Source organism: Simochromis diagramma, unplaced genomic scaffold (genome assembly GCF_900408965.1).
Source record: "Simochromis diagramma unplaced genomic scaffold, fSimDia1.1 OVJJ01000304.1, whole genome shotgun sequence".
NCBI classification, from domain to species: domain Eukaryota; kingdom Metazoa; phylum Chordata; class Actinopteri; order Cichliformes; family Cichlidae; genus Simochromis; species Simochromis diagramma.
The window spans coordinates 17,162,946-17,188,516 of NW_024387030.1; the positions used below are offsets into that span (position 1 = coordinate 17,162,946).

Sequence of the window (25,571 nt, forward strand, 5' to 3'; positions counted from 1 at the left end):
CTTTGCATTATAGATGCCCTCTGTCCACTAGCAACAGTCCCAAAGTGCCAGAAGCCATCAGAATTATTCAAAGAAAAACAATTCAATTGACAACTTATAAAAATTGTTCTTTTATTCTTTATACATTATGCATGTAAAATCTTAAATATATTCCATGTATTGAAGTAATAGAAGTACTTAGCATCCAAACCTTGAGCCAGTTGAAGTTCTGGTCAGTGCACTTTGTATTCTGTGGGATTTCATTCAAAAACCCGAAGTCTTATCTCAAAGAGACTCACCCTGTGTGAAAGAGGACAAAATTGGCTTCATCTCAATTTAAAATTGTGCTTGCTTTTGTTCAGGACAAGTATTTTGCTGTGCTTAACCAGCATATGTTGTCTTACAACGCAGTCATGGTAAAAAGAAAGCATGCCTCCTGTCAACTCTAAGCTTTCACCTAACAGGGGAATATTTTACAATCCAGGGCAGCATTAACCTTAAAATGACAACCTGAAACAAAACGCCACGAGACATTTGACACTGTGTCGTTATTTATTTATTATTTTAAAAACATAAGCCAAACTTGAGAACCAACTATTGGAAAACCTGTGGATCGATTCAAATATCTATAGTATCAATACCAATTGTTTCTATCCTCTAACTTCAGTAAGTGAAGCCCACAAACCGCCTTTAGGTTATAGCAGCTGTGTTGGCTACAGTGGTCCTGTGTTTACTTGGTATCGGATCAATACCAACATTTACAGTATTGCGCAGCACTAACATACATTTTTTAAAACCATCTTTTTGCACCGATACCTTGAATTGTTTTCTGTATGACTTTTCCAAACTCCTGCATCACTGCAGAGGAATTTTGACCTACTTTTGTTTACAACGGTGAACTTTTGTTGATGCACAGCTCTCCTACAGTCCTGCCACAGCAAAAGTCTGGACTTTGGCCATTTGAACAACTTGATTCATTTCTTTTTCAGCCATTCTGTTGTAGATCTGCTGCTTTGCTTGGGATCATTGCATGATAGTGGTTGGGCCAAGCTTTAGCTGTCAGACAGATGGCCTCACATCTCAATACTTTGGTATACAGAGGAGCTCATTGTTGACACAATGACTGCAAGGTGCCAAGAACCTGTGGCTGCTAAACAAACCCAAATCATCATCCATCCACCACCGTGCTCGACAGTTGGTACGAGGTGTCAATATGCTGGGTTTGGTTTTCCATACAAACAGCGCTGTGCGTTGCCTCTACTGTAATCAAAAGAAGTGTTGTGGTGTGTTCACATATAACGTTGCACACCCCGTATTAAGCAGCAGGTAGGAAAGTATTTTAAAATTTCAGAACTTAGAACGGGAGTGGAGATGAAATTTTGTAATTTTACAGCACAGGAGGAACCCCGCCTTCACTCTGATCCATCCCCAAGCTGATTTGTCATATTTTCCACAGCTTTTAAATTCATCCTGCTGTAAACATAAATTTTTCAATACCGGCTCCTTTCATTGCGAGGCGAACATTACATCCTCTAGGGGATGCAAAAGGGGCTTGTTTTGGAATTACAGCATCAAAGACAATCGTTTCAAGTTGAGTGTACTTACTTGAAAGACATCTTAGCCGAATTTGTGCACAGTCTGAAGCACCATCCCTCTGGCACCGAACGAGCACATTCAAATAAGCGTTGCAGGAGATTTCCAAAATTAATTATTCGTAGTTATCGAGACAAACAGCAATGGCTGGATTTCCACATTTAATAATAGACAAAAAAAAATGTTCTGTCATTCTTTTATGTACATCAATAATTACAAGGTCAGTAAGCTATTATCCTCAAGTTTTACATGTAGTTGTCATCAGCTTCTAGTAATGCTTGTTCATCCTACTCTGCTGTCTTACATACAAAATATGCACTTTAGTCACATTTTTAAAAGCCGAGAGAGGTTCGCCATAAATGATTTTTTTAAACCATTCAACAAATATCATTCACAATACTTTCTCATTATTTACAAAAGAACAGCAACTGCTAAATTATACATATTAACAGCCTACTTCCTCAAGATATATAATGCCTCTATACAAAAAGGAAGGAGGAGGAAAAACTAGAGGGGGTAATGCCTGAATTTACAATGACCTTATTCAGATGCTTTAACCTAGGTGTTACAGCATTTTAAGTACAGGTTAATGCAGCTAGTGTCTACTTGTGAATATTAGGAACGTTTCCAGTTACTAAACAGACTTCATGAACATGTATCTGCTGTACATTTCTACCAGCGAATACAGAGATTAATAAAGTGAAATAAGGCCACTGTAAAGTTTCAGTGTTACCCTAGTAAAGTTTGAGGCCTGGAAAGCAGAGCAAAATAGAGAAAGCTGCCCATCTATTCGAATCAAAAACAAAAAAAAATGGACAGGTAAACAGGGCAGTGACAGTGTACACGCTTTAAACGTTTCCCTTTGCAAACTTCCACACTCCCTCTCAGATATTTTGAGCTGCTCAGGAGCACTTCACACCCTGGTAACACCGAATGGTAGCGGGAGGTAATCGGCTGGAAAATCTGAACTTTAGGATCCAGGAATCTCGTAATGCGGCATCAGCAGAGTGCCCACGCTAAAGTTCATGTTTACCAACAGGGCTGGGCTTTAACGCGTTTAGACCAAGGGGAGAAAGTCAACAGATTTAGCTTCGGCCTGCCCACGTTGACGTTAAAACGGAGTGTATTGTGCTCTTAGGTTTTGATTTGTCGCATCAATTTGGTCTTACAAAAAACACAGGACACATACTGGAGCTGGATTTCTGACTTTTTAAAAAAAAGGCATTTCATATATATATTCTCATGCATCCACCACCGTTCCCGCCATGCTGGCACAGATTCCTCAACACATCATAACGAGGAAAAAAAGCCAGTGATTCCACGTTTGACGGTTGAAAACAAAAAGCAGCTTTCCTGCAGCTTTACAACCTTCCTCCAAGCAATATTTAATACTAATCCACCAAACAAAACAGGGCACACTGAAGCCATCTTCCAGCTCTGTAGAGGTATAATCATTTACTATTTAAGGATGGCAAGACTAAATTAGCAAACGCAGGCCCTTTTCCCCCCATAGATGCTTTACAATAAATGCCTTACAGATAGATTCAAACTATTATATTCCAAGTAAAGGTTTTGATTAAAATGTGACTCCAAAAATAAATAAGAGGGGAAGAAAATGAATGTGCAGGTATGTTTCTTAGTAATTTGAAAGGACGGTTATGTTTGACTGGTTTTAATCTGGGATGGTTAAATATTTTCCCTGTTGCTGCCAAAAATTATTTTAGCAGAAATTTGAATGATTACGTTTTGTATTTACACTTGAAATTTTTCCGCTACAAATACATAACATTTTTTGAGTACAGTTTCCAGTTTTGCGCTTAAATGACTGCTAGCTTATCCTGATTGCACAGACACCAGAGTAGCTCCACCCCCACTGGTCTACAGGTGGAAACCTTTCTGTAAAGCATCGACTGCAGGACGCAATCGATTTCCATCATGAGCCGTGTTTAAAGGTACCCTGTAGGTTTTTTTTTTTTGTTGTTTTTTTTTTATCATTAATGCTACGCATCAGCAATTTTCTTTTTTTTTTTTTTTTTTTTTTTTTTAAATTGTACACAAACACATCTGTCCCAGTGATTTGATGCTAATCCACTGGGGAAAAACAAAAGAAAAAAAAAAGCAGCAATGCATCAGAGCAAAAACATGCCGTGCAGGTTAGCACATTTAAAGGTGCAATATGTTTAGATTTAATTATTCTAAAGAAGTGTATACATCACACATATCTACCGAATTTGGCATGCTAACCTGCCAACACTGACCCGTACTTTTACACAATTGCACTTTGCACTAAAGCATCCAGTCTGCACTCGGCACAGCATCAGAGAAAAACCCCCCCAAAAAAACAACTTTTCTTTTATACGGACACTGAGGACCGGGAACTTTGAGCAGCAGACGGCAGACATGAGCACTGTTTGTGCCTCATTGTGAGTTTTAAAGAAAGTCAGGCTAAGAAAAAAAAAACAAGGCTGCTTAGGATCCAGACTAGCTGCTAACGCTAATGCTAATGCAAAAACACCGACCTTCCCACTGCCACCCTAGAGTAAGGTGTTCTACATATTGCACCTTTAAAATTTGGCTTTGCAAAAGAAAAAGTAAAATCCTTCAGTATGTTTGCAAGCCATCAAAGGTACATGTGATGCATCTGAGGAATACTGACTAAAAATCCAAGGCGGTGCTTTTAACACTAACGAAAGGCGACTAAATGCAGACAGAAGACCACAAAAAGTGGCTAATCTCAAAAATTAGTTATTAGTTGTTCATTTATAAGATACAGGCTACGCTCACACGTACACGGATATTTTTGAAAACACAGATTTTTCTATGCGTTTGCCTTTCGTCCACACGTAAACGGCGTTTTCGGTCACTGAAAACTGAGATTTTTAAAAACGCCTGCCAGGGTGGATATTTTCGAAAACTTTGTTTTTGCATTTATGTGCGGACGAGGAAAACGGAGAAAACGCAGCGTCAAAGATGTGCGCCTATTTTGAGGTCACACTGTGTGCCGCGTTTTTGTTTCGGTGAAATGAATTTCTGCCATGGTGGACTTGGACAAAATACTGTTACTGTTAATTTTACTCTCTGTAGTGTTTAAACGCTTACATATATACACACAGTTACTGTCCCTACACACATAGGACTCAGTTCTGCTTCTATGCGCCATCTTTGTTTACTCTTTCCCACCCAGGCTTCTAGACTTCTGATTGGCCAACATTTCTACATGGTTAGGAATATATCGCCACCTGTTGCTTTGGCATGTTCCTAGCAGCGTTTTCCTTCAATTTTGCATTTACGTGTGGACAGGATTTTTTTTTTAAAAACAAAAACGGAAAATCTCCGTTTTCAAAAATACCCGTATACGTGTGGACGTAGCCACAATGTAGCTGAGATGAAAACAGCAAGACCTTTTTGTCCATCAGTCATCATTGGGGGGAGATGAGGTTATCATGGGGCGACCTAACTGGACAACAGTAGCTGCAGCTGGGCGTGGCTTCACCCTGCTGAGTGCAAATGCGTTTGCTGCTCGGCATGGCTGAAGCACACTAAGTAGGGCTTTTAAAGCATTAGTTGGCTGAATGGACTTCTCTTCAAGTTCTGTAGAGCTAAATATGCTTTGAATGCGCGCACAGGCCAAATTTATCCAATTACAGCATACAGTCTGGGCCACAAGCCCAGAATTATGAACCCGACAAACTGCAATTAGCCAAGACCAAGAATGAGGCATCGTGCTCTAATGATACATGAAACATGTCGTTACATTTATTATTAAAGTGATAAAAGTAATGACATGCTTTAGATATCAGGTCATACTGTCCAGCCCTACCATTAAGCTGTAAGTCAGTCCTGTCCTAACAGGTGCAAACACACAACTCTGAGTCTGTACACGCCAACACAGTCCTGAGAAGATGCCTGATCGGCAAAACAAAATTAATGAAAACAGCCGTGTGGGTGGACCAGGGATGAACTGCCCTGCATAAATGTTGAAACTGCAATATTACTTCTAAATTTATCTAATTGCTGAATGCTTGGGACTTGTGTAGGAGTCCGGTGTGAGGCTGCTGACAACAAACATGTTTACAGATAAACAGGTTTCATATACATGTCAAAAATCTGGGAAAACTTTAGTCTCGTTTGAGTTTCTTAAGCCAATCATAGCACAGAGGTTAAAGACAAAAACACAAACATTCAACATTATCTCAAAGACATCAGTATCCGACACAGGATCCGTGTCGTTTGAACCATCAAGCAGAAGAAGATCACAGTGGGCTGACTGGGCATGCAGAGCTCACATCTTCTTTACAAGCTCAGTGTCTTTCTTAAAAAAGGAAAAAAACTTCAAAGTGACAACTCGCTCTTTAATGGTCTGAACCCATCATCCCACAGTTCCTCTGCCGTCTGCATTAACCACTGCACCGCCCTGTCACCCACGGCCAAAGAAAGAAAGTGGCGACAAACCGTCCCCGGTGAGTTACAGTTTACAGATTTACCTTGGCTGCACAGATTTTACATTCATTTATAGAAAACAAAACAAAACAAACAATCTTTATGAAATTATTACTGCAGTACAGTCGAAGCAGTTGTACACCACACTCGTATGGAGAGAGTCAATGCAACAAAATCATATTTGCAATGATGAAAACGACTGCCGTTGTAGGTTTTGTCACTGGAGAGTACAGTAAAGCGATTGAGCATCGTGAACAGCTAGTGTTTTATGTTAAACAGAAACAGGCCTGCTGCGGAGTGAAAACGTTAACCTGCAGAGAAATCAAAAACGCAAAGGTGCTGGCAGATCTCAGAGCTGCTGACGCTGCAGAGGAAAGACAGATGTAGTTCATGTGCCGTTCAGGCATTTTAGTGTTGGGAGCACATCGCCACCTTTGATGGCGGTTAATGGGAGTTTGCGAGCCGCGTGTCTGTCGTGTCTCTGCCACACTTTTGCCTCACAGGTTATTGTAAAGTCTCACTTTTAAGCCAAATCTCACACAGAGCGTAATTTTCTTCTTCCAATGGCCAACATAGCATGTTTTATCAGAGTTTCTTGAACTGAACTCCACCTTCAAATGGTTGGAGGTGAAAGAACTCCTTCATTCTGAGACAGGGTGGTAGGTGTTTTCAAAGGGACTAAAAAAGTACTAAATAAAAATACTCTGTGGAACTCAGGACTCTTTGTGATCATCACATTCATGTAATAATAGTTGGTTATTACCAAAACGCCCTACAACATCCAGAGCCTCAGCTTAATATAAATAATAATAATTAATATTATTTTATTCTGTAAAAACAACCCAACAAAACATCAAACTACCCATGTTGGGTAAAAAAACAAACCCTTTATTCTAGCAGAGGAAAACTGATAAAGACTGCAGGTGAAGCACTTTGATTCCTCAAAGCACGAGCACGAACGGAGCCGCTTCTCCGCGCCGTGACGCTCGCCAAGCGGAGTCACGAGCGCACGCGGCACTCTATAATTACAGAATGTCAGCTTTGTTCATGCTTTCTGTTCTGACCTTTTCCCAGTGCTAAAAGTGTGCCCTTTAACCAGGCGGTGTGAAGTTCTAGTATGCTGAGCACATGTGAGAGCCAGGAACTAAACACAACGAGCTCTTTAGGGTAGAATGCAAACTATTAAATTGTTCTATTGCTGCACTTCCCAGAGAGCGGGAAGTTTACAACCTTACGAGACTGCAGGAGACGCACCATATTTCCTATAGGTTGATACACCAACAAATGTGTCGAAGGCCTAAAAGTGCTGCAGTGTACAACTTATATCCTGTAAATGTGAACAATAAGATACATATATAGCTACATGCAAAATTGAACAAAGAAAGAAAAACTAAAGCAAAAAATGGCACAAACCCAAATTTGATGCTTTAGTTGTGACATCTCTGTTTTAATCTACCAATCTCAGTTTTTCTGTGTTTGCCTTGAGGTTTTTTATTCTGCATTTTCCCTCATTTTCCCACTTGAAGTAATGCTGCTTTAAAAGCAGGACCGATATTTTAGATGTAGACTGTAGTCAAGTGCAGGGAAAAGCAGCTGAGGGACCAGACGACAACATAAGAGACAATTTTTTTTTCTTTCAGAATAAATAACCAGGGTCTTCTGTGACATGGAGGCCAATTCAAAAGTCCATTTTTAAAAAACGATGCTCTTAAAGAAACAGGCACTGACTCATGCATTCTGGCTGCTAACAAAAGTAAAAAACACTGCACTTTACCATTTAAACGCTGGGGTTTAGCAGCTCCACTGTAGCCGCATCGATAAGGGCACAGACGCCGCTGCTGTATGGGCTAATTGGGCAGTTGTAGATAGATCACAGATGTGGAACAATCGCAATCGAATGGCACAATAAGAGCGGCGGAGATGCTGGTATCCCGGGGGTAGGAGGGATGCATTGCATTTTGGGAAATGAGAGCAGTAATTAGAAGGTATGGATTTCTTAGGCAACAGTCTCAGAGCTCAACAGTTGCCCTGGCAGCGGTCACTAACATCAGCCAAATCACTTCAGTCAGAGTCACGTGATCTATAGGAAGCCTGTGTCACAATGGTTTCGAGGACAATTTTTAATTGCCAGGGGTCTCCCCCCACCCCACCACTACTTCTAGCTCTGTGTGTGTGTGTGTGAGCTTTGCATGCTGCCATTGGCTTTCATTAGAACTGGAAGAGTAATTAGCTGGAAAAGTTTCAATTGCACTGGCGATCCAGCAGCCAGCCGGCCAGCACGGGTGAGGCATTGCAGCGGTCTTGCATTGCAGCGGTCTTGCCTTGTGCGGCGGACGGCTCGGCAGCCAAATGGCCAAAGACAGAGAGACGAAGCTCCAGACAGGCCGCAAGAGTGGGCAGTGGGAGAAGACACATAGGCCGATTGAAATGTCACACACTCTTTAAATGGGCTCTGGCTACACAGGCAACCTCCTACAGTGGATCCTCATTAAAGGAAGACTGAACATGCTGTTAGCTTGCTCGGAGGCCAAACTGTGCAGGACTCCAGTGACAACAGCCCTCAGTGCTGAGCTGTGAACATGACAGCAGGTGACAATGGGCTACAAATGGGTACAAGGGCTTGCTGAAGTGTGTGTTATGCGTTTTTGTGTGTGCATGTCCAACTGAGCGTGTCCAGTTTTGTTCCTGCCTCTGAAATAACACAATACAAAAGAAAGAACAACAATAACTTAAATAAAATGCGAACATAGACGGTCGCAAAGTCTCTGGATTTTTTTTTTGTTTTGTTTTTTGTTTTGTCAAAAACTACGAGACAAGGATCTCTTCTAGCAGCAAGCCGTGGCCGCCTCGACTAACGAGGTGGTGTCGACAAATGTAAAATGTTTCACTGAGGGGGAGGGGAGGGGTCAGCACCTGCTCTGTCCCTTCCTTCCTTCCTCCCTCCCTCCCCCCTCTCTGTGTCTAGTTTCTGTCGATCAGTTCGAGGGGACTCCAAGCATCAAAGTTCCTGTAGGAGGACAGGAAGGGGGAGACCTCTGAGGCTGCAGTCTGCCAGATGTCTCGGCCCCCTTCACCAAAACGTTCAAGTCCTGCGTCCCAGCATGCACCTCTCCCTGCCAGAACGGAGCTGGTGGGAGTCTCTGAAGGATGGGGCTGAGGCGAGGGGAGGGTGGGGGAGGCTGATGGGAGAGCTTTTGGTGTTGGGATGGTAGAAGAGGACAGGGGATGCAGTCAGATGCAGGTGGATGGCTGTGCTGTGGGCTGCTGTTTACGGTTCCTCAGTCCGCCAGACTTCTCCTTGTACCCCACACACATCTGCTGAGATACATCGACCAGCGCGCTGGCCACGGCCAGACCTGCGCACACAGGAGGACTCGTTTAGTTAAAGTAAAAGATATAAAACTACAAACATGAATTACTTTTATTACGCTTTTCCTTATTTTCTGTCATATCAACCTGTGAACTTTGTATAACATATAAAACATGTCCAAAGTTTCAAACATGTGCAAATAATCACACTGCTCCACAAAAGACAAGGTACGATCTACTATGATCAGGGGTGCACATGAGTGGTCCACAGGTGTGCATGCGACATGTGCACCCCTGAATATGATCACCTCAAGCACAGAGCTTTTTTTTTTCCTTTTTCTTTTTTTTGCGAGAGGCAGCCAATCAGAAGACAACTTAAAAAACCTAAAAAACACAGTGTGACCTTTAAGACAGAGGATGAACTGTGATGTTAGCACTTTTAACCTCCAAGAATACAAATGTGGAGCCGGGAATGAGGATAAATGATCAAGTTTAAAGTAGAAACTGACCCATAAATAAGGAAATCGATGCATATAAGTTAAATTAGATGGAGAGAAGTTAAATGCTAAGCCATGTTAAAATGGCGAGGAGATCGTTTATAATTAAGGAAAAAAATTAAGACACTGAAATGTATGCACTGGTAACAGTCTCAAAAACCCAGCATTAATTAGGCTACACTTGCAATATGAGGCTAACTCTTAATGCAGTAACTGTAATGTGGGGAAAGCTGCTGATGTGTGGAAAGCAAAACACACAACTGCCAACTCACAACCGCGTACACAAACGTGCAGAGCTGGCAATCATTAACTTACACCACACTTCATCAACATTTAATAACATTCTCTGAGCCATGAAATACCAGTAAACTCCATTTATCACCAATATTAGATGCATTTACTGCAATCAAGTAAACACTGAAGGCAAAAAAAGAGAAAGCGGCTGCGCTAGGGATCGCATGCTGAGAAATCATACAGATACTACTAGTTTCTTATTGGTTGAAAAAGAGAAAAAAAAAGCAGGATGGCTCAAATCACCTAAACGAGCCGAAGATAGAAATCAGTGATAATCTGTGGTGGTGATATCCTTTTGGTTGCTATGAAATGAGCTAAAGAGTGCGATGAGGCTGGGATGCTGAAAAACTGAAAGCAGTTTAAAGATCTGAAAGCAACACGGTCGGATGGGGAGCAAGTTAAAAGCATTATAACGGTAGACACCCCACCCCCCCCCAGGGCACGAGGAGATGGGAGGAACACGGCTAACATGGTCTCAACAAAAGCTGCCCGAGGGAAAGCTCCATCGAGAGCCGCGGCAGTTTTGTTATGACAAAAGGACAATGTGGTAATTAATAAGGGCCTTAGGCATGCTGATGGTCTGGGGACTGCAACTGTGGGAGGCAAAGAGCTATACAACACAGAGGAGGAAAAAAATACTGAAAGAAAGGAGAGTTGAATTATTGAGACAGTAAAAGAAAGAGAACAGGAAACAAAAACTAAGAAAAGGGAAGGGAAGCAGCACTTGGGTCTTATCAGAGGATCTTGAAAAGAAAGATAAGGAAAACAGATGAAGCATGGGTGGGAATGTGAAGACAGCAAGTGACAGAGCAGAGGATGAAAGAAAGTAATGGACTCAATTCTCAGTGCAGTCAGAAGTTGGGCAAAAAAAAAGGAGGAGGAAGGGAAAGAAGGGAGCAGAGGGAAACAGGAAAAACACTAGATTGCACTTTAAAGCAACGAGGATGAGAAGAGGACAGAGAGGAATCAAGCACAGAATGAGTCTGCATGGATATAGCTGCAGTATGCTTCCTAACACACCAAGTAGATGAAGGTAGGAAAGCAACAAGCAGTCTTCATTTCGCCACAGGAAGAGGGAAAAAAAAAAAGGAGGGAGTGAAGAGCAGTAACTGAGGAAAACCAGGAATAGCACTGCTGCTTTCAAGCGGCAGCGTTTTTAAAAATGAATACATCCACATCAAAACGATGGTGCTACATGAAGTAATTACTGTAAACATGTTAGACCACTGTCGAGATGGATGTGCATGATTTTGCTGAGACTAAAAATCACGCAATCCCCAAGTAGCACTCAGAGGTGTGGTTGGTTCTGCGAGTAATTTACAACTGTTGTGCTGTTTTCCAAACACAGGCACAATCAGCTGATGTCCAAAAACAGGCAGTTAGTGAGGTCGGCTTAATTGGTGATTCTAAATTGCACATAGGTGTGAATGAGAGTGCGAATGCCCTGTGAGAGGCTGGCGACTGGTCCAAAGTGCACGCAGCTGAATTTGAGTAGGTCCACCACTAAAATCAGTCATGTGGTCAAGTAGAGCTCATGAGATCACTGTGAAACCTTGAGTGCTCTCCATGGTCCTGAAATCACAACGGTTCAATTTGAGTGTAATTAAATTTAAGGTTTAACGTAAAGGTATTGCCCAGACTGACGTCCATCCGAGGCCTGATTATTTTCAGGATGGGGTCCAAAATCCACATCGTGATCCCTCCGTTCTCTCCTTTCTCCAACTGCTAAAAACTAAAGAGTGGCTGGAAGGTTTTGCTGCCGCAAGTGAGCTAATACAGGGCGCAATACATGCTTTTTTCCAGCGTTAAATATCAGTGCAAATAGCACGTCACAAATCAGTTTGCGCGCTTGATTTAAATATTCTCTCCTTCCTATATTTTGAAAAAGGAACACCAAGAAATCTCTAAATTCCTAATTTTTATGTCATCTTCTCACTGTGCTCTGTTTCTAAATGCTGATAGTGCTTTTTTCCCTCCCACCAAAACCCAAATCTGGTCCTTGCATCCTAATTTTTTTTTTTTTATTTACATATATAAGCCTGGGGGGGGGAAAAATAGATGCGTGAGCTCTCAATTATTTTTTTATCCATGTATATTAAATGCATTAACTTGGAAGCATTTTGCAGGTTTATCCTGTACAAATATTAAATAAAAATGTAACTAATCTATAGATTAAGAATCAAGATCACCAGTTTCATTTTCTTAAAACTGGAGCTGGTGTGTGTGTGTATACACTGGAGGCTGGATCATAAAGTCAGTGTTGGATAACAAAAGAAAGAGGAAGTGAACCACGTTGAAAAAAGACTGAAAGGCTCAAAATTGTCATGGACCGACTAAGACCAAAGCTACAGTACATAACAGAGCGGGGAGGAAGTCAGATCAAGGAAAGATGATGTAAAAAAAGTGAGGCTCAATCAAACAAACAAGTCAGGAAAGAAAAACAAGTGAAGGATTTTAAAGGCTGCGTCTTACCAGACTGTCCTGGAGGAGGGATTCCGCCGGTGCCCCTGGGTAACCGTACAAAGATGGAGAGCACGGCGGCTTTGTTGCCAAAGCAAGGCTCGAGGGCGATGGGTTTTGGGACGGACTGTGGAAAGAAAATGGGAAAAGAAGAAAAAAGTATACATCACAAGGCTCTCAAATCCTGGTGAACACACACCATTTTCAAAGCCGTGGATAACAGAGGCTTTACTGTTACTGTTCTTGTTTGTGTCAGCAACATGCACAGAAACACAAAAAACCCACCTTTCTATCCCGTGCTGAGATGCAACTACTGATCTGCAGGCACAAATTGCCCACCCCTCCAACCTTCAAAATCCCCAACTGAGCACAATTTCATGACAATGCCGCATGTGTGCAGCGTTGGCAATGAGTGGCTATCAAGCGAAGACGCCTGAATGGAGATTTGGGTCGGCGGTGCGCTCCGGTCGCTGCAGGCCGTCTGACACGCCTGACTCTCTAATACCATTATCTCCTTTTTATCAGCGACTCATCCATATGTGGGGGATGAGTCCCGTCCCCCCCTCCACCCTGTAAACACTGTCTGGATCTGCTGCTGATGCTAGCCTCGTACAATATTTATAGTTTTACCTCGACAGAGGATATGGATATGGAGAATGCCACCATCTTGCCTGCATACAGATAACTTCCTGTGTCTCTCTGGCTTTGTGTTTTGAATTCCTGAGCCGGACAAGAAAAATTGGGCCATGGCATGGCTTCACACACTACTGACACTGCCTCTCAATGTGCTCAAACACAAAACCTTCCAAAACAGACAAGTTGAGATCCTTCCCATGGCAGTCTTTATACTCTGGAGAGTTGAGTTTAACTCCCCGAGTGGGAATGCAGCTAAAGTGACACACGCACGCACATGCAGCACTAGGCACACACTCTTTTCGCCTTTTCACTCACAAATTCATCACAGCTTGTCTCTCTCACACATACAGATACACACACACACACACACACACACACAGTAAGTATACACATGGGGAGCAGGGCAGTAATGATATTCAGGCTCTGACCCATTTTACACATTTATTCTCTGCTCCGTCTCTCTGAGGCTTACCTTTCATACCAGCAGATACACAGGCTGTCTCGCAGGTAGCTAGGGAAGTGGCACAAAGACCTGGATGCCTTTGGGTGTCTGTATGTATGTGTGTGTGTGTGTCTGAGTAGGGATTCAGTTCAGCTGGTGCTGTAACAGAAGGGAGTCTGTATTTGTTTATGCCCGCACACATGTGTGTCTGTCTGTTTATGGCATGTGTGCTTTCGGAGGTGTGCCTGTGCAATTGGCCGTGCTCAGGTACAACCTGACAGAGAAGGGCATTTTATGCCCAGTTATGTGCACTGTATACAGTACGCCTTAGTGGACACCATCATGCCTTCCAGACACTCAATAAATGTGCTGGTGATTTTACACGTCGGCCTCATGCATGGATAAACCATCATATCAGTTTTTCTCTAAAAGCAATGACTGCAATTTGACTGGGTAGGACACTCTGGCACTCCCGTAACATTTTCACACAGCTGTACCCTCTTATGGGAGATGTCCCAAGAGGGGGTTCTTGCACGCAAGTGATCGCAATGCTTCGCAGCACTGGACGCTTGATGGACAGGCCACTAGGGCGGTGTCGTAACAGATAATCGACAGGGCCTCTCTCTCTTCTACGGCCTCGTGCAACCATGCAAATGCAAACCATGCTCCTAGATTTTGGGCAAAAACCAACATGGCGGCCTGCTTGCAAACTTTCTCTTACATTTAACAGTCATTTTTACTATTTTTGTCCAGCAAAATGCACCTCTAAAAATTACACCATTTCATGCAAGAAATAAGTTAGTATTCCAAGATGCATTCAGCCAAAGCCTATGTTCATATAACAACTGGCTAAACAGAAAAACTGGCTTTACACTTTGCGCTGCGTGTGCATAACACCAATGTGTGTATATAAGAGCTCGCAACACTTTCTCCTCTCACATTTACACACACACAGCATTAAAGCCCTTCCTGAGAACTGACGGGGTGTTGGCGTGTCACCCTCTGGAAACACTGCAGTCGAACCAGCAGCAGCAAATAAATTCCCAGACACTAAAGCTGTGGCCTGCTTCTCAACTCTGACATGCAATAAATAAATTACTGTAACAGTGGCACGGCTTTGAGAAATTAATCTGACTAATGTAGACAAAGAGGCCCAAAGATAATAGGATGGGTCACTGCTTTGTTTTGCATTCTCTTCTCCTTCAGCCTCCTTCTTCACCTCCACCCCACTCTTGTAAAGATATTTTTAAAAGGCTAAAATCACGGAGAGTTTATGCTTTACAATCCATATAGAGTGCCACAGCGTCTCCTTCATGACCTCTGACCCAGACAAGGGAAAACTTCACAACAGCTTATCACGGTGAAGACAGAGCTCCTTCTTCCATGTAATGTTTTCTATTAAAAAGGGAAAAAAAAACACTCTTTCACTCCCTTGCTTTTGCCATTTGTTTGTCTTTTAAATCGCTTGCCTCGGTGGTGCTCACTGTCACATTTCAACATCAAGTTGTAAAAGAACATGTAAACATGTAAAAATGCTGAAAAATCTCACAAAAGACAAGCAAAGTTTTTTTGGGAGACGATAATGTGACGTAACAGCTGTAGAAGTGACAAGTTAACAGCTAATAACAAAAGTCTACTGTAGCATATAATATGTAGTATTATATGAATAGAAACATATGACCTGCGCTTACTCTCTCTCTGCTTTTTTTAAACACGTCTCAGTGCAATACTTTGCATGTTTTGGTTTATGCCACTTTCACAGCTGTTCAGTGACGCTATTGTCTCCCCAAAACTACTGTAGTGTTTTTGTTTTATGTACTTTGTGTTTTATCCAACTCCCTGTGTTTTATTCATCTTTTGTGTATCTTTAACATTGTCTTTGTGTTTTATTCCATTTCTGTTGTTTACTGGTGTTTTCTGTGTGTTTGACATCTGAGGGCTACCACAGCTATCACATAACGCAGCCCTTTTATATGTTTGCATTTAATAAGACTAAAGGATTTTTCTTACAAACGAGCACTAAATGCCTCACTAAACGTGAAAAAATGATTTCTGAAACTCTTAAACAGTCTTGCCTCCCAACATCTGTGGTTACTGGGGAAACTGTAAGTGTGCTACTCTTCATCCCATGTGAGACACGAGGCTGCTAAACTCTGAAAGCTGTCAAGTTTCTGACACTTGTGTCTGAAATGACACGTATGAACCAATCAGTTTATCTTCAAGGAATTCCCCTTACACATATTACACTATTTATAGGCACAGCTCTTTCTCTCTTTCCTTTCAGTGAGTTCACGAAAACAGAGGCTGAGCAAGAATAGAAAAAAGCACGAGTCCTTCTCTAAGAGTGGATTTCAATGGCAAATACAGACGAACTCACAGCACAGATATCATGTTTAATGCATGTGTATGATGACCTTGTCAGCTAGTGTTCTGATTTTTGAAATAGATAAATAAAAATCAGGTCTGACTTTGATTACTATCAATTCTCTGGAGCACCTCAAACACTGTATACTGTATAGAAACAGAAAATATCCAATTAAGGTTTTTACAGAGAATGAAAAAAATAGATTTAAATGAAGTACACATTAATTTACTTTTTGTGAAGGTTGCTGTGGGACGCAGTCAGAGGTGTCTATAGCGCTCCAAAGGCACTTTAGAAAAGCAAAATTAAAGACTCACAAGAGAGGTGGCAGAGAACCAGATAAAAGCATCCTATTTTTCATTTGATTAAAGTAAAAGCCAATATTTTCCCCCAAGGCAACAAAGAGAAGAAGAAAAAAAACCAACCTTAATATCCCTTACAGCTTTGTGTGATAAATGAGTGATGACTCAATAACGAGATAAGACAACAAAGCACTCACTATAAGGATCATTTCTTCTCATTTTCAAAATCACGGTGCCAGAACATCATTATATTCTGCTGACACGGATTACTAAAAAAAATGGGAATAAAAATACCGACAACTGACAACCAATACAACATAAGGTAGAGCAATACCACACTTGGCTAAGTTTGCTCCTCGATGCCTTGGTACAAGAAAAGATGAAACAATTATTTTGGCCTTGCCAGAAGCACTTCAACTAGGCTGGGTTTGCTCCAGTCCACGGGCCTGTTTTCGCCTCGGGCAGAATGGATTTCTCATCCAATATTTTTACAACTGAAAAATAAGTGGCGCCGTGATGACTCGAGCACATCTGTATTCTGTGTAAAAATAAATAAACAAAAAAAAAAAAGAAGAAAAAGACTGGCAGCTTTTAATTTCACAGCTTAGAGTCCAAGTCCAATTTCCACCGCAGCAGCTGCAAGCTGCTCTTAGGTTGTGACTTGTTTTCGTGTCGTTTCTCATTTTATAACACCGGTATCTCATATTCAGACCGAAGAGGGAGTAGGCACTGCGAATAAGTGTGGTATTGGAAGAGACTCGCTATCAGACTGATGTGAGATGTGACAATGGGATCATTTTGATTTCAACAGGCCTTGTTGCATTGTCAATTGCGGTGTTCATCAGCACTGCATCCAGTGTACAACCTCAATTTCAACTTGACGCTACTAGGCAGGTGCTTCACTTTCTATTTTTGAGAAAAACAAAACAGGAAAAACCAAAAACCCCAAAACAAACAAACACACCTAATTTATCTTCCACAACATACAGTACATTTTATTTTGTCCTATGCAGAAATTAAGGGATGGGGGGGATCAAAAAAACAACACCTTGAAAAATTCAATTATCCATCCTTTCAAACTCTTTGAGCGTGCTTTGTCTTTGCCTAAGATGTTCCCCGAAGGAGGTGTCTTTTTCTGTGGTCTTCTTCAGAAGCTGCATGTTAATAACATTCCCCAGCAGATGCCTTTGTTATATGGTGTTGAAGCGCTCTCCCCCAACTCCGCCGGCTCCCCCTTGCTCAACCTTCCTCACCAGCCGCCACTCTGGAGAGTTATCTAGAGTGGCCAGGCAGAGCGGCAAAAGGTTTTGTTAAATTACCTCCAGTAATTAGCCCAGTAGGAAGAATTGCCCACACACACACAAAAACACACATAAGTGCACACTGATGTGGGCATACAAAGCAACCGCATGCTGCTCCGCTTTCATCCACTGCATTCGTTTCTACTTTAGCAGCAGCCAGGGGATAGTTTTCCCCTAGCAGCAACAAGAGCAAGCCAGTCTCCCTGTTGTGGTGACTCACCAGGTACAGCCGCACCACTGAGCCAACTTTGAGTTTTTAGTGAGTTGGTTTCTTTCCACCAAAAATCATTTGGCACCCTGTAATGGCAACATATGGTGATGGATTTGAACTAAATCCTCCAGAGAAGTTTATATATAAGTGCAGTACTGTGCAAAAGCCTCCAACCACACATATTTCTTTATGTTTTGCTGGGCAAATAGGCAATATGTGCAGCAATTTATTCAAATATGCAATTATAAATGGAAAAAGCATGTAAGTATACTAATTAAAAGTACCTGCCCCATTCCCAATGTAACATTTACATGTTTTCAAATCACAAAACTGGTTTTAATCTTAGACCACGATGAAAATGAGTAAATACAAAACAATCTTGATGGACATTCAAAGCTCTTCTTTGAACTTTGGATGCCTTTTGTTCGGTTCTCTGTCAAGTTGATCCCACTGAGCTTCAAAAATGTTCAAGTACAATCCGTGACTGATAATGTTCCATTCTGTGTTTCCAAAAAATGCTTTTACTGCACTTACAGTCAGATCATTGTCATCCAGAAAAATAAATATTGCTTGGTGGAGCCAATTTGGATGGTTTTTTTCAGCATTCATAACTCAAAAAGATTCCCAGCATCCCCGGCTGAAATGCAGCCCCAAACCATGATACAGCTTCCACTGTGTTTTACAGATGGCTGTAGACACTCGCTGCTGACCTCCTCCATACATACATGAACCAAGTTTAAATTTGGATTAAATTTGAATTTGAACCAAAACATGCAAGTATAGGATCTGTTGCCACTAATTTTCAGTCCAGTTCTTGTCTAATTTAGAGGGTTTTTTTCACTGAAGTGTATGTGCAGTAATGCCAACCGCATGCTAATTTTATTTGAAGACTAAAGACAGAAGAGAACAATGGCTGTCATTTTTAATCCAAACGCACGCACACACAAGCTAAAACAAACTGAGGTATCTGATGTGCTGGCCAAAACAAACAAAAGGCACATACTTTTCTTCTAGTGCTCCCTCATCTTTCAGCCCATTTCTGTTTGTTGGTTTTTACATAAGTGCCAGAACAGAAACACTGATTACTGACAAAACAACATAAAACACCTCAGGAAATATAACCTCAGACATCAAAAATGTGTAATTGCATGTAATTGTAATTGAATCTGGGAGGAAAAGTCCCTTTTTTTTCCATTTCACAATGAAATACAGAAAGGACCTAAAAAATGAGGTACACAATGAATATCTTGTCTTTCATAAAGAAAAAACAAACCCTAGCAAATAAAAATAACTGAGCACTGATCTGCACTGATTGATTTTGCCTCATTAAGACAGAATTTGACGACCTTCTCTGTACCTTTAAGGGCAAGTATTGATAACTCAGTATATCTCAACAAAGATGTGGGTTGATGACCATTAGATTCCAGGTTATTTGAAGGGTAGTTAAATAACTGATGCACAACCAGTCATTTTGTCCTATAATCAGGTCTGAAATGTGGCAGACTCCACTCTGATCAGAAAACACTACTCCTAGTAGGGTTTTAATAGGTAAAGACACCAACATTAGTAGAATACGCCTGACCTGCAGCTTAGAATGACATATCATAAACACGTTAGATAAAACAATACTTTTCCCTCCCAATAGCAAACACTACTTTTTTTTTTGCCTCACATGTCCTGATTTCCTCTCTTCACACAGTATCTATGAATAAAAGCAGAGCAGAAGGCGTCACAAAGGTAATCATCTGCCTGCTATGCTGGGACCGCAGGCTCCATTTGGCAGGAGCTGAGTGAATATATCTCATCGGCGGAGCAAGTTTGGACTTCCCATCGTGACTATAAACAACTTTAATGATCTTGAGCTTGCTGTGCGGCGCCTGGCCTCCCGTATACTCTGACTGTGGGCCTTAATACACAACTGTAGCATCCTGATAAAACAGCATGGAAACAAGGGGAAGAACCTGCTCCGAGTCGCTCAATCTGAGCTGAGAGGAGATAGGATAGCGCACACTCACTGTCTGAGCAGGTTAAGGCACAGAAAGCTGAGGAGGAAGATCTAAATTGGATCTCTGCTCCTGGGCTGCTCCTACCCTGATGGAGAGGAGGAGAGCAGGCTGGGAAGAATAGAAGAAACAAGAAAAAAAAAGACCAGGAAGAAGAAAAGGTAATGCAGAGCAGGAAGAGTCTGATTCTGCAGCATCTTTTCTTTCTCCGCCACAGCGACACACAGGAGTGCACACAGAATGCACATAAACACACACAATAAAGGGAAAAAACAGATAAGGCCAATAGAAAATCCTAGACAGCTGATAGGATCATTTAAGGGCTAGTAAATTAGAGGAGAACACTACAGTGAAGTAAGGATGTCAGACAGAGCACAAGAGCGACGAAAAGAAAAAGAAAAGATACAAAGCAGAGGACAGAATGAGTCAAAATGGAGAAAAACGTGAAAATAAAGAGGACAAAAGGAGGACAAAACTGGAGGCAAAATATAAGAAGACAAGAACAGAAGAAGCAATATAAATAAAGAAATGGGAAAATATACTGAATAGATTTGAATAAATGACATGAGAAGAGAAACGACAAACGGAAGCCAACAAGAAAAGAGTAAAAGTAGAGACGAGAACCACTGCTGGGTAAAGGGGAAAAAAATCGAAATGTAGAAAATGCAAGAATGCATTAAAAGGGGAGAGAGGGCATAAAACAGAGAAAAGTGGAAGAGGCTAACAAGGAAATTACAATGAAAAGCAGACAAAGGAAAGACAAAATAAGATAATAAAAGCCCGAGATTAACAGAAGAGATGAAAACAGGACATTAAAAAAATGAAAAGAAAGGGCAAATGATAAAGCAAAGAAAGCAAAATGAATAAAATGAAGATAAAAGAGAAAAAAAACAGTAAAAGATGGTAAATTACAAAGAAGTTAAAAGAAAGCGAGAAGAAAAAAAGAGGGACGAAGAAGGAGGCAGTAGGGAAGGGAATATTTAAAGGAAAGGAAAGATGAGAAGAGGAGAGAAGAAGTGAGGATAGAGGAGCAGAGATGTGAAGAGGCGGCATAGTTTCTGTTCAAGCAGGGGTTTGATTAGCTGCTGATCTTCCCGAGGGGCCCCGCAGCCTTTGCTAGAAGTAACCTTGTGCTCATGATCCAAGCCCCTTGAGATGCATGGACCCTGTCAGAGCCGAGGGGCCCTGAGCTAGCCTGCTGCACAGTCCTATAATTCTGAGCTGCATCTGCATTCAGGGGTCATTCATCACAAAGCGCACAGTCACAGGTATACCTGCCTGCGGCTCTGTGCCGTTGTATACTAAACTGCAATTTCTATAAGTGCACGATTCCTACTTTTAAATGTTTTCTGCTACTGCACCTATTCTCGGCATCTGCATTTAAATCCACTCCGACTTCTCCTGCCGGCACGTTAAACTCCGCTCTATAATGAAGTCTTCTAAACCGCCATCTCTACCTTACCTTGACCTTTATGTTTAAATCTACCCTTCTACTACTTTCAGCACTTTCTCTCTACACAGATTTCTTTTCACCGTACCTATAATTCAGAATGTTGTGTGTGTGTTCGGAGGGGTGGCGGGGATGTTTTCACTCAAAAAGCCGTCAGGATAATCAAGTCACGACTCTGTCTGAAGTATTCGGTTCCCACATGTAGCACGCAACAGGAGATGGTCTGCATCAGCGGGAATCTCACTAGTGGAAATATGCCCTTTGAGTTATTTGAGAGTGTGCAAGTAGCAGGATGCAACCCTTTGGTAACAGTAAAAACACTGAATCATTACCAATGGTCTCATATAGGCACAAATTGGTGCAATCTCACATCGCACAGACTGTGCAACAGAGCTACCGAAGTCGCTATAACGAAGTCCACTGAGCGATGATCAAACTGAAATGGACGGTATCTGTCACGGCTGAAGTGCATGCATGTGCAAAAAAACCGGCTGTGCAGTCACTTGCCAGAGTACTCAAAACTGCCTTTAAGGTAGTTCCCGAATGAAATCTTTACCAGTTCTTATGCTGCACTCCAAATATGAACGAGTAAACTTGCTACCTTTATTTTCTGCTTGTCCATCAAACACACTGATGCACTAAAACAAGTGTGTTTTCTAAGATGAAGATTATGATTTTATTGTTACCCCCTAATTGTTTCATTATCTTCATGTCTGCAAACACTTTGCGTGAGAAGGTGTCAATTTTTTTTAATCAAATGAAGAATATCTCAATGTGGGAGGTAAGTACTGTCTTAATCAGCAGAACCGTATTCTTGTCTGCATGTATTTAACTCCTGGGTTAACTCAATTCATTTCCATTAGAATTCACAGGCTACCCACATAACCTGGAAATAACTGGTATAATGTGCTGTGTTACTCATTGGCAGCCCACATTCAACATCATCCAACCCTCGCACTGTCCCGGCAAATGCACACTGCATTGACCCTCATTAGATGTACTAGACCTGTAATGCACTTCAAACTCTTCTTCATAAGAGAGCTCAATTTGGCCTTCTTGGCTTGCTGAAAACTAATGAGATCTCCTTAAAAAAAACATTCTTCAGAGCCAACATTGACGTAAAGCAGATGACGTGCAGTATATCTCTCCCTGAGCATAATCAAAAAAGCAGCCAAAAGACACAAGACTGAGCTCCCACTTGAGGGCAGATGAGTGACACGGGCAAACATAGATGGAACTTTCCTGCCTGCGGTAACCGTCAACCCAGACAAGAGAAGTAGATCTCTGGGGTTCTGTGTTGATTGCTTTAAGGAAAAGGTTGCGCTAACCTTGACGTTTCCTCCTATGAGGTCAGGCGGCTCCTCCTCAGTCTCCAAGGCGACGTTGATGGTGGCAAAAGGCCGGCTGGCCATCTGCTGCATCTCCCTCAGCAGTTGCTAAGAAAAAGGAAGGAGAGTAATGCGAAGGTCAGTGACAGATAAATACCATCTACTGTCCATTCTCCAGACAACTGCCCATCAGGAGGTGGGCTTTTTTTTTATTTTTAAAAATGACTTTTCACACACACAACCCAGCTAGCAGAAAACATTTAGATCGTTCACTGAAGTAAAAGAGTGAGAAGTCCACTTTGACCGCCATTAATTTAATTTGTATCCACTTGGTTGAACAGCCACGATCTGTGTACGTCTCTGTGTGTATTCTTTAGTTGTGTGAAGTTTGATTTCACACTCGGGGGATCTTTTCGAACAGTGGTTCGTGCGTTTTGTTCAGTGAGCAAATTGTAGCCACGCCACCAGCAACACAAAATTGGAAACTGTCAATCTAAACACTGTGGTGAAACATATGTACGACTGTAACAAATAACAGCTAACCCTAGCACTGCTCACCAAGCTGTGAGTATTTCACTATGGAGCTGAATTTAACCAGTACAGAGGTACTCATTTTCTTCCATGCAGTGAAATAAAGGTTAGCACAATGACTTTACGTTAAATCATTGAGGCCACTGTTGTTGTGATTTGACGCTATACAAATTGAATTGAATTGAATCCTGGTAATCCATCCTACAGTCCTGCAAATCAATCAATACGTGTTTGACTGATCTCCATTTATCTCATGGACATCCACCTGTGAGTGTGACACCTTTGAATTTGGCAGATAGTGTGGATTAAACCTTTATTGACTGTGACATCCACCTTAATGCTGACATGTCTGTGACAGCAGACACTGAATCAGGTTTTAAAGTTCATGTGACGAATATCTGAGAAGCTTATTTCAACATTAAGCAGGCAGGGAGACACATTAATCAATCACACACAAATACAAGAACAAGACTGACTTTGAGAGAAATACCTGCCTCTTTTAAATGCATCACTATTGCACCATCTGGTTTCTAACTGTAGTTGCCTGCTGCCTGGTGGATGGCCTGAACTTTTGTCCAGCGTGATTCTGTGTTTAATCAGAGTTGCATCCATCGATTCATTTGTAAATAAATGTTTAAATTTAAAAATAAATGTTAAATCAGTGGATCCTTAAGTATGGAAAGAATTTATTACCCAGACCCGCAGGCTGGTTTGATCAATGACTTTTAATATTAAGAACTTTTCAACCCAAAGGCAGATTTTATAAAATCTTTAAACTGACGTATAATGTATTTAATGAGGCAAGAAGCCTGTAGCCTAAACTATTTGTAAAGTTTGCCCGATTAGAAGGTTTCTAACAAGCTTTGTTATCCTTCAGTATAATTTATACATAAAACCTGCAGAATACTGCAGGTAGTGAAAAGCATTTCTAAATTTCCCTGTATAGCTGTCAGAAGCACAAATTGTATGATGGTAGCCATCACTGACAAGTAGAATACCTTAAAAGTGCAGTTGAGGAACTTTTTCCAGTAACTTTCCTCCACTGCAAAACAGAGGAACAGGCTCATTTTCTTCTGATTTATAGCATGGACCTTGGCCAAAGGGAAAGGAGGAGGGAGGTGATTATGAGGAATAGGAGGAGAAAAGGGACAAGAAACAGAAGCTAAAGAATGAGAGCAGACAAGGAAATAAGGAGGATTGCAATAAGAGGAAATAGGGAAGGTGAAAGATGGGAAGTGTAGAAAGATGCAGACTGTGAGCAGCAGAAAGGTAGGTCAAAGCAAGGAGAGATACAGATCAAGAGGTTGAGGAAAGCAAGAGACAACAGTAAACAAGGTGATGCACCCATGTCTTCGACTGTCAAAGCAGCCAAAGCGCTACGAGTGCAGAAACAAACGGCCTCGACTGTCAAGGAACCGGGACCTGAACCCCGGCAGCAAAACCAGTGAAAGAAAAACACCTGTAGCTGTCGTACGAGCAGGAACAACATCGGCAGAAATGAGGCAAAATAATATTAATAATGATAAAAAAAACATTTGTTTGAAATGTATTTGTTATATACAGGATATAATAAGTCAAACACCTACAACATAGCTTTGTGTGCGTGGAGTTAGAAGTTAGGCTTCTGTCTCATTACAGTGGGTTCTTGTCAAAAAAACAAAAACAAAGGTGCAAGTAAAGGGCAGGACTGAGATTCAACTAGAAAGCGCACACAGAGTAGAAATCACACATGGCGCTGGTGTGACAGGAGGATGCTGATCCTTCTGTGAACCCCTCAACAGCTTTCAATTAATATGCCGAGTGTTTTCATCCTCTCTGAGGATGTCGATTCTCGTTATTGGCATTGTTAGCGTTTTCTCCCTAAATGCGACGCCTTATAATGATATTCTTAACACGGGATACAGAAATTGCTTGAGGGAAAGTCTCTCTTTCTTTGTATAGTAAAGCCAAATGAAGAAAAACGGGCTCTAAATATAACGTCCTGGATTCTCTTTGTGGCGCAAGCCAGCTCATTAAATTCTCGTATGCGTCTGTGGATGCGTGCCCATATCCAAATCTCCTCTGCTGTAACAGCTGGGCTAGGAGGAGCTGGGATGGAGTTTCATCTTATAAGGTAATGGTTTTATCTTAAAATGGTAAAAAGTTTTAGAAATATTAGCATTCTTGCCATTTAATAAATGAGACTAACAATGTCCTACTCTCTACTTAATTTTTAGCTCTAGCCAGGAATCAGTTACCTAAAGAAAGAGCTCCACTGATTCTGTCATGTTGAGTTTCTCAACCCATCACCTACCCCACAGCTCGTGTTTTACTGTCTATTTTCCTGTATCCGTCTTATCACAGGTAGCTTCTCAATTGAAGACGAGCAGAAAGAAAGTAGGAAGCTGTGACTTGCAGCCTGGAAATATTGTAGCAATTAATCCCCCCATAAAC

General features: G+C 41.5%; 1 protein-coding gene across 2 annotated transcripts in view; it reads right to left on the minus strand.

Moving 5' to 3' along the window:
• Window positions 1–4,884: 4,884 nt before the first annotated feature.
• The window catches only part of atrn (attractin), a 129,381-nt gene continuing 108,694 nt past the window's right edge, over window positions 4,885–25,571 (minus strand). The window contains exons 27-29 of one of the 2 annotated variants that reach the window (XM_040042310.1): window positions 22,608–22,715; window positions 12,585–12,699; window positions 4,885–9,368 (exon numbers count right to left, since the gene is read on the minus strand). In XM_040042310.1, coding sequence (XP_039898244.1) covers window positions 9,244–9,368; window positions 12,585–12,699; window positions 22,608–22,715 — 348 coding nt within the window. In that variant the 3' untranslated portion in view covers window positions 4,885–9,243. Of the gene's footprint in view, window positions 9,369–12,584; window positions 12,700–14,111; window positions 22,716–25,571 lie in introns of those variants that run through there. The other variant, XM_040042309.1, reaches the window with a different exon arrangement.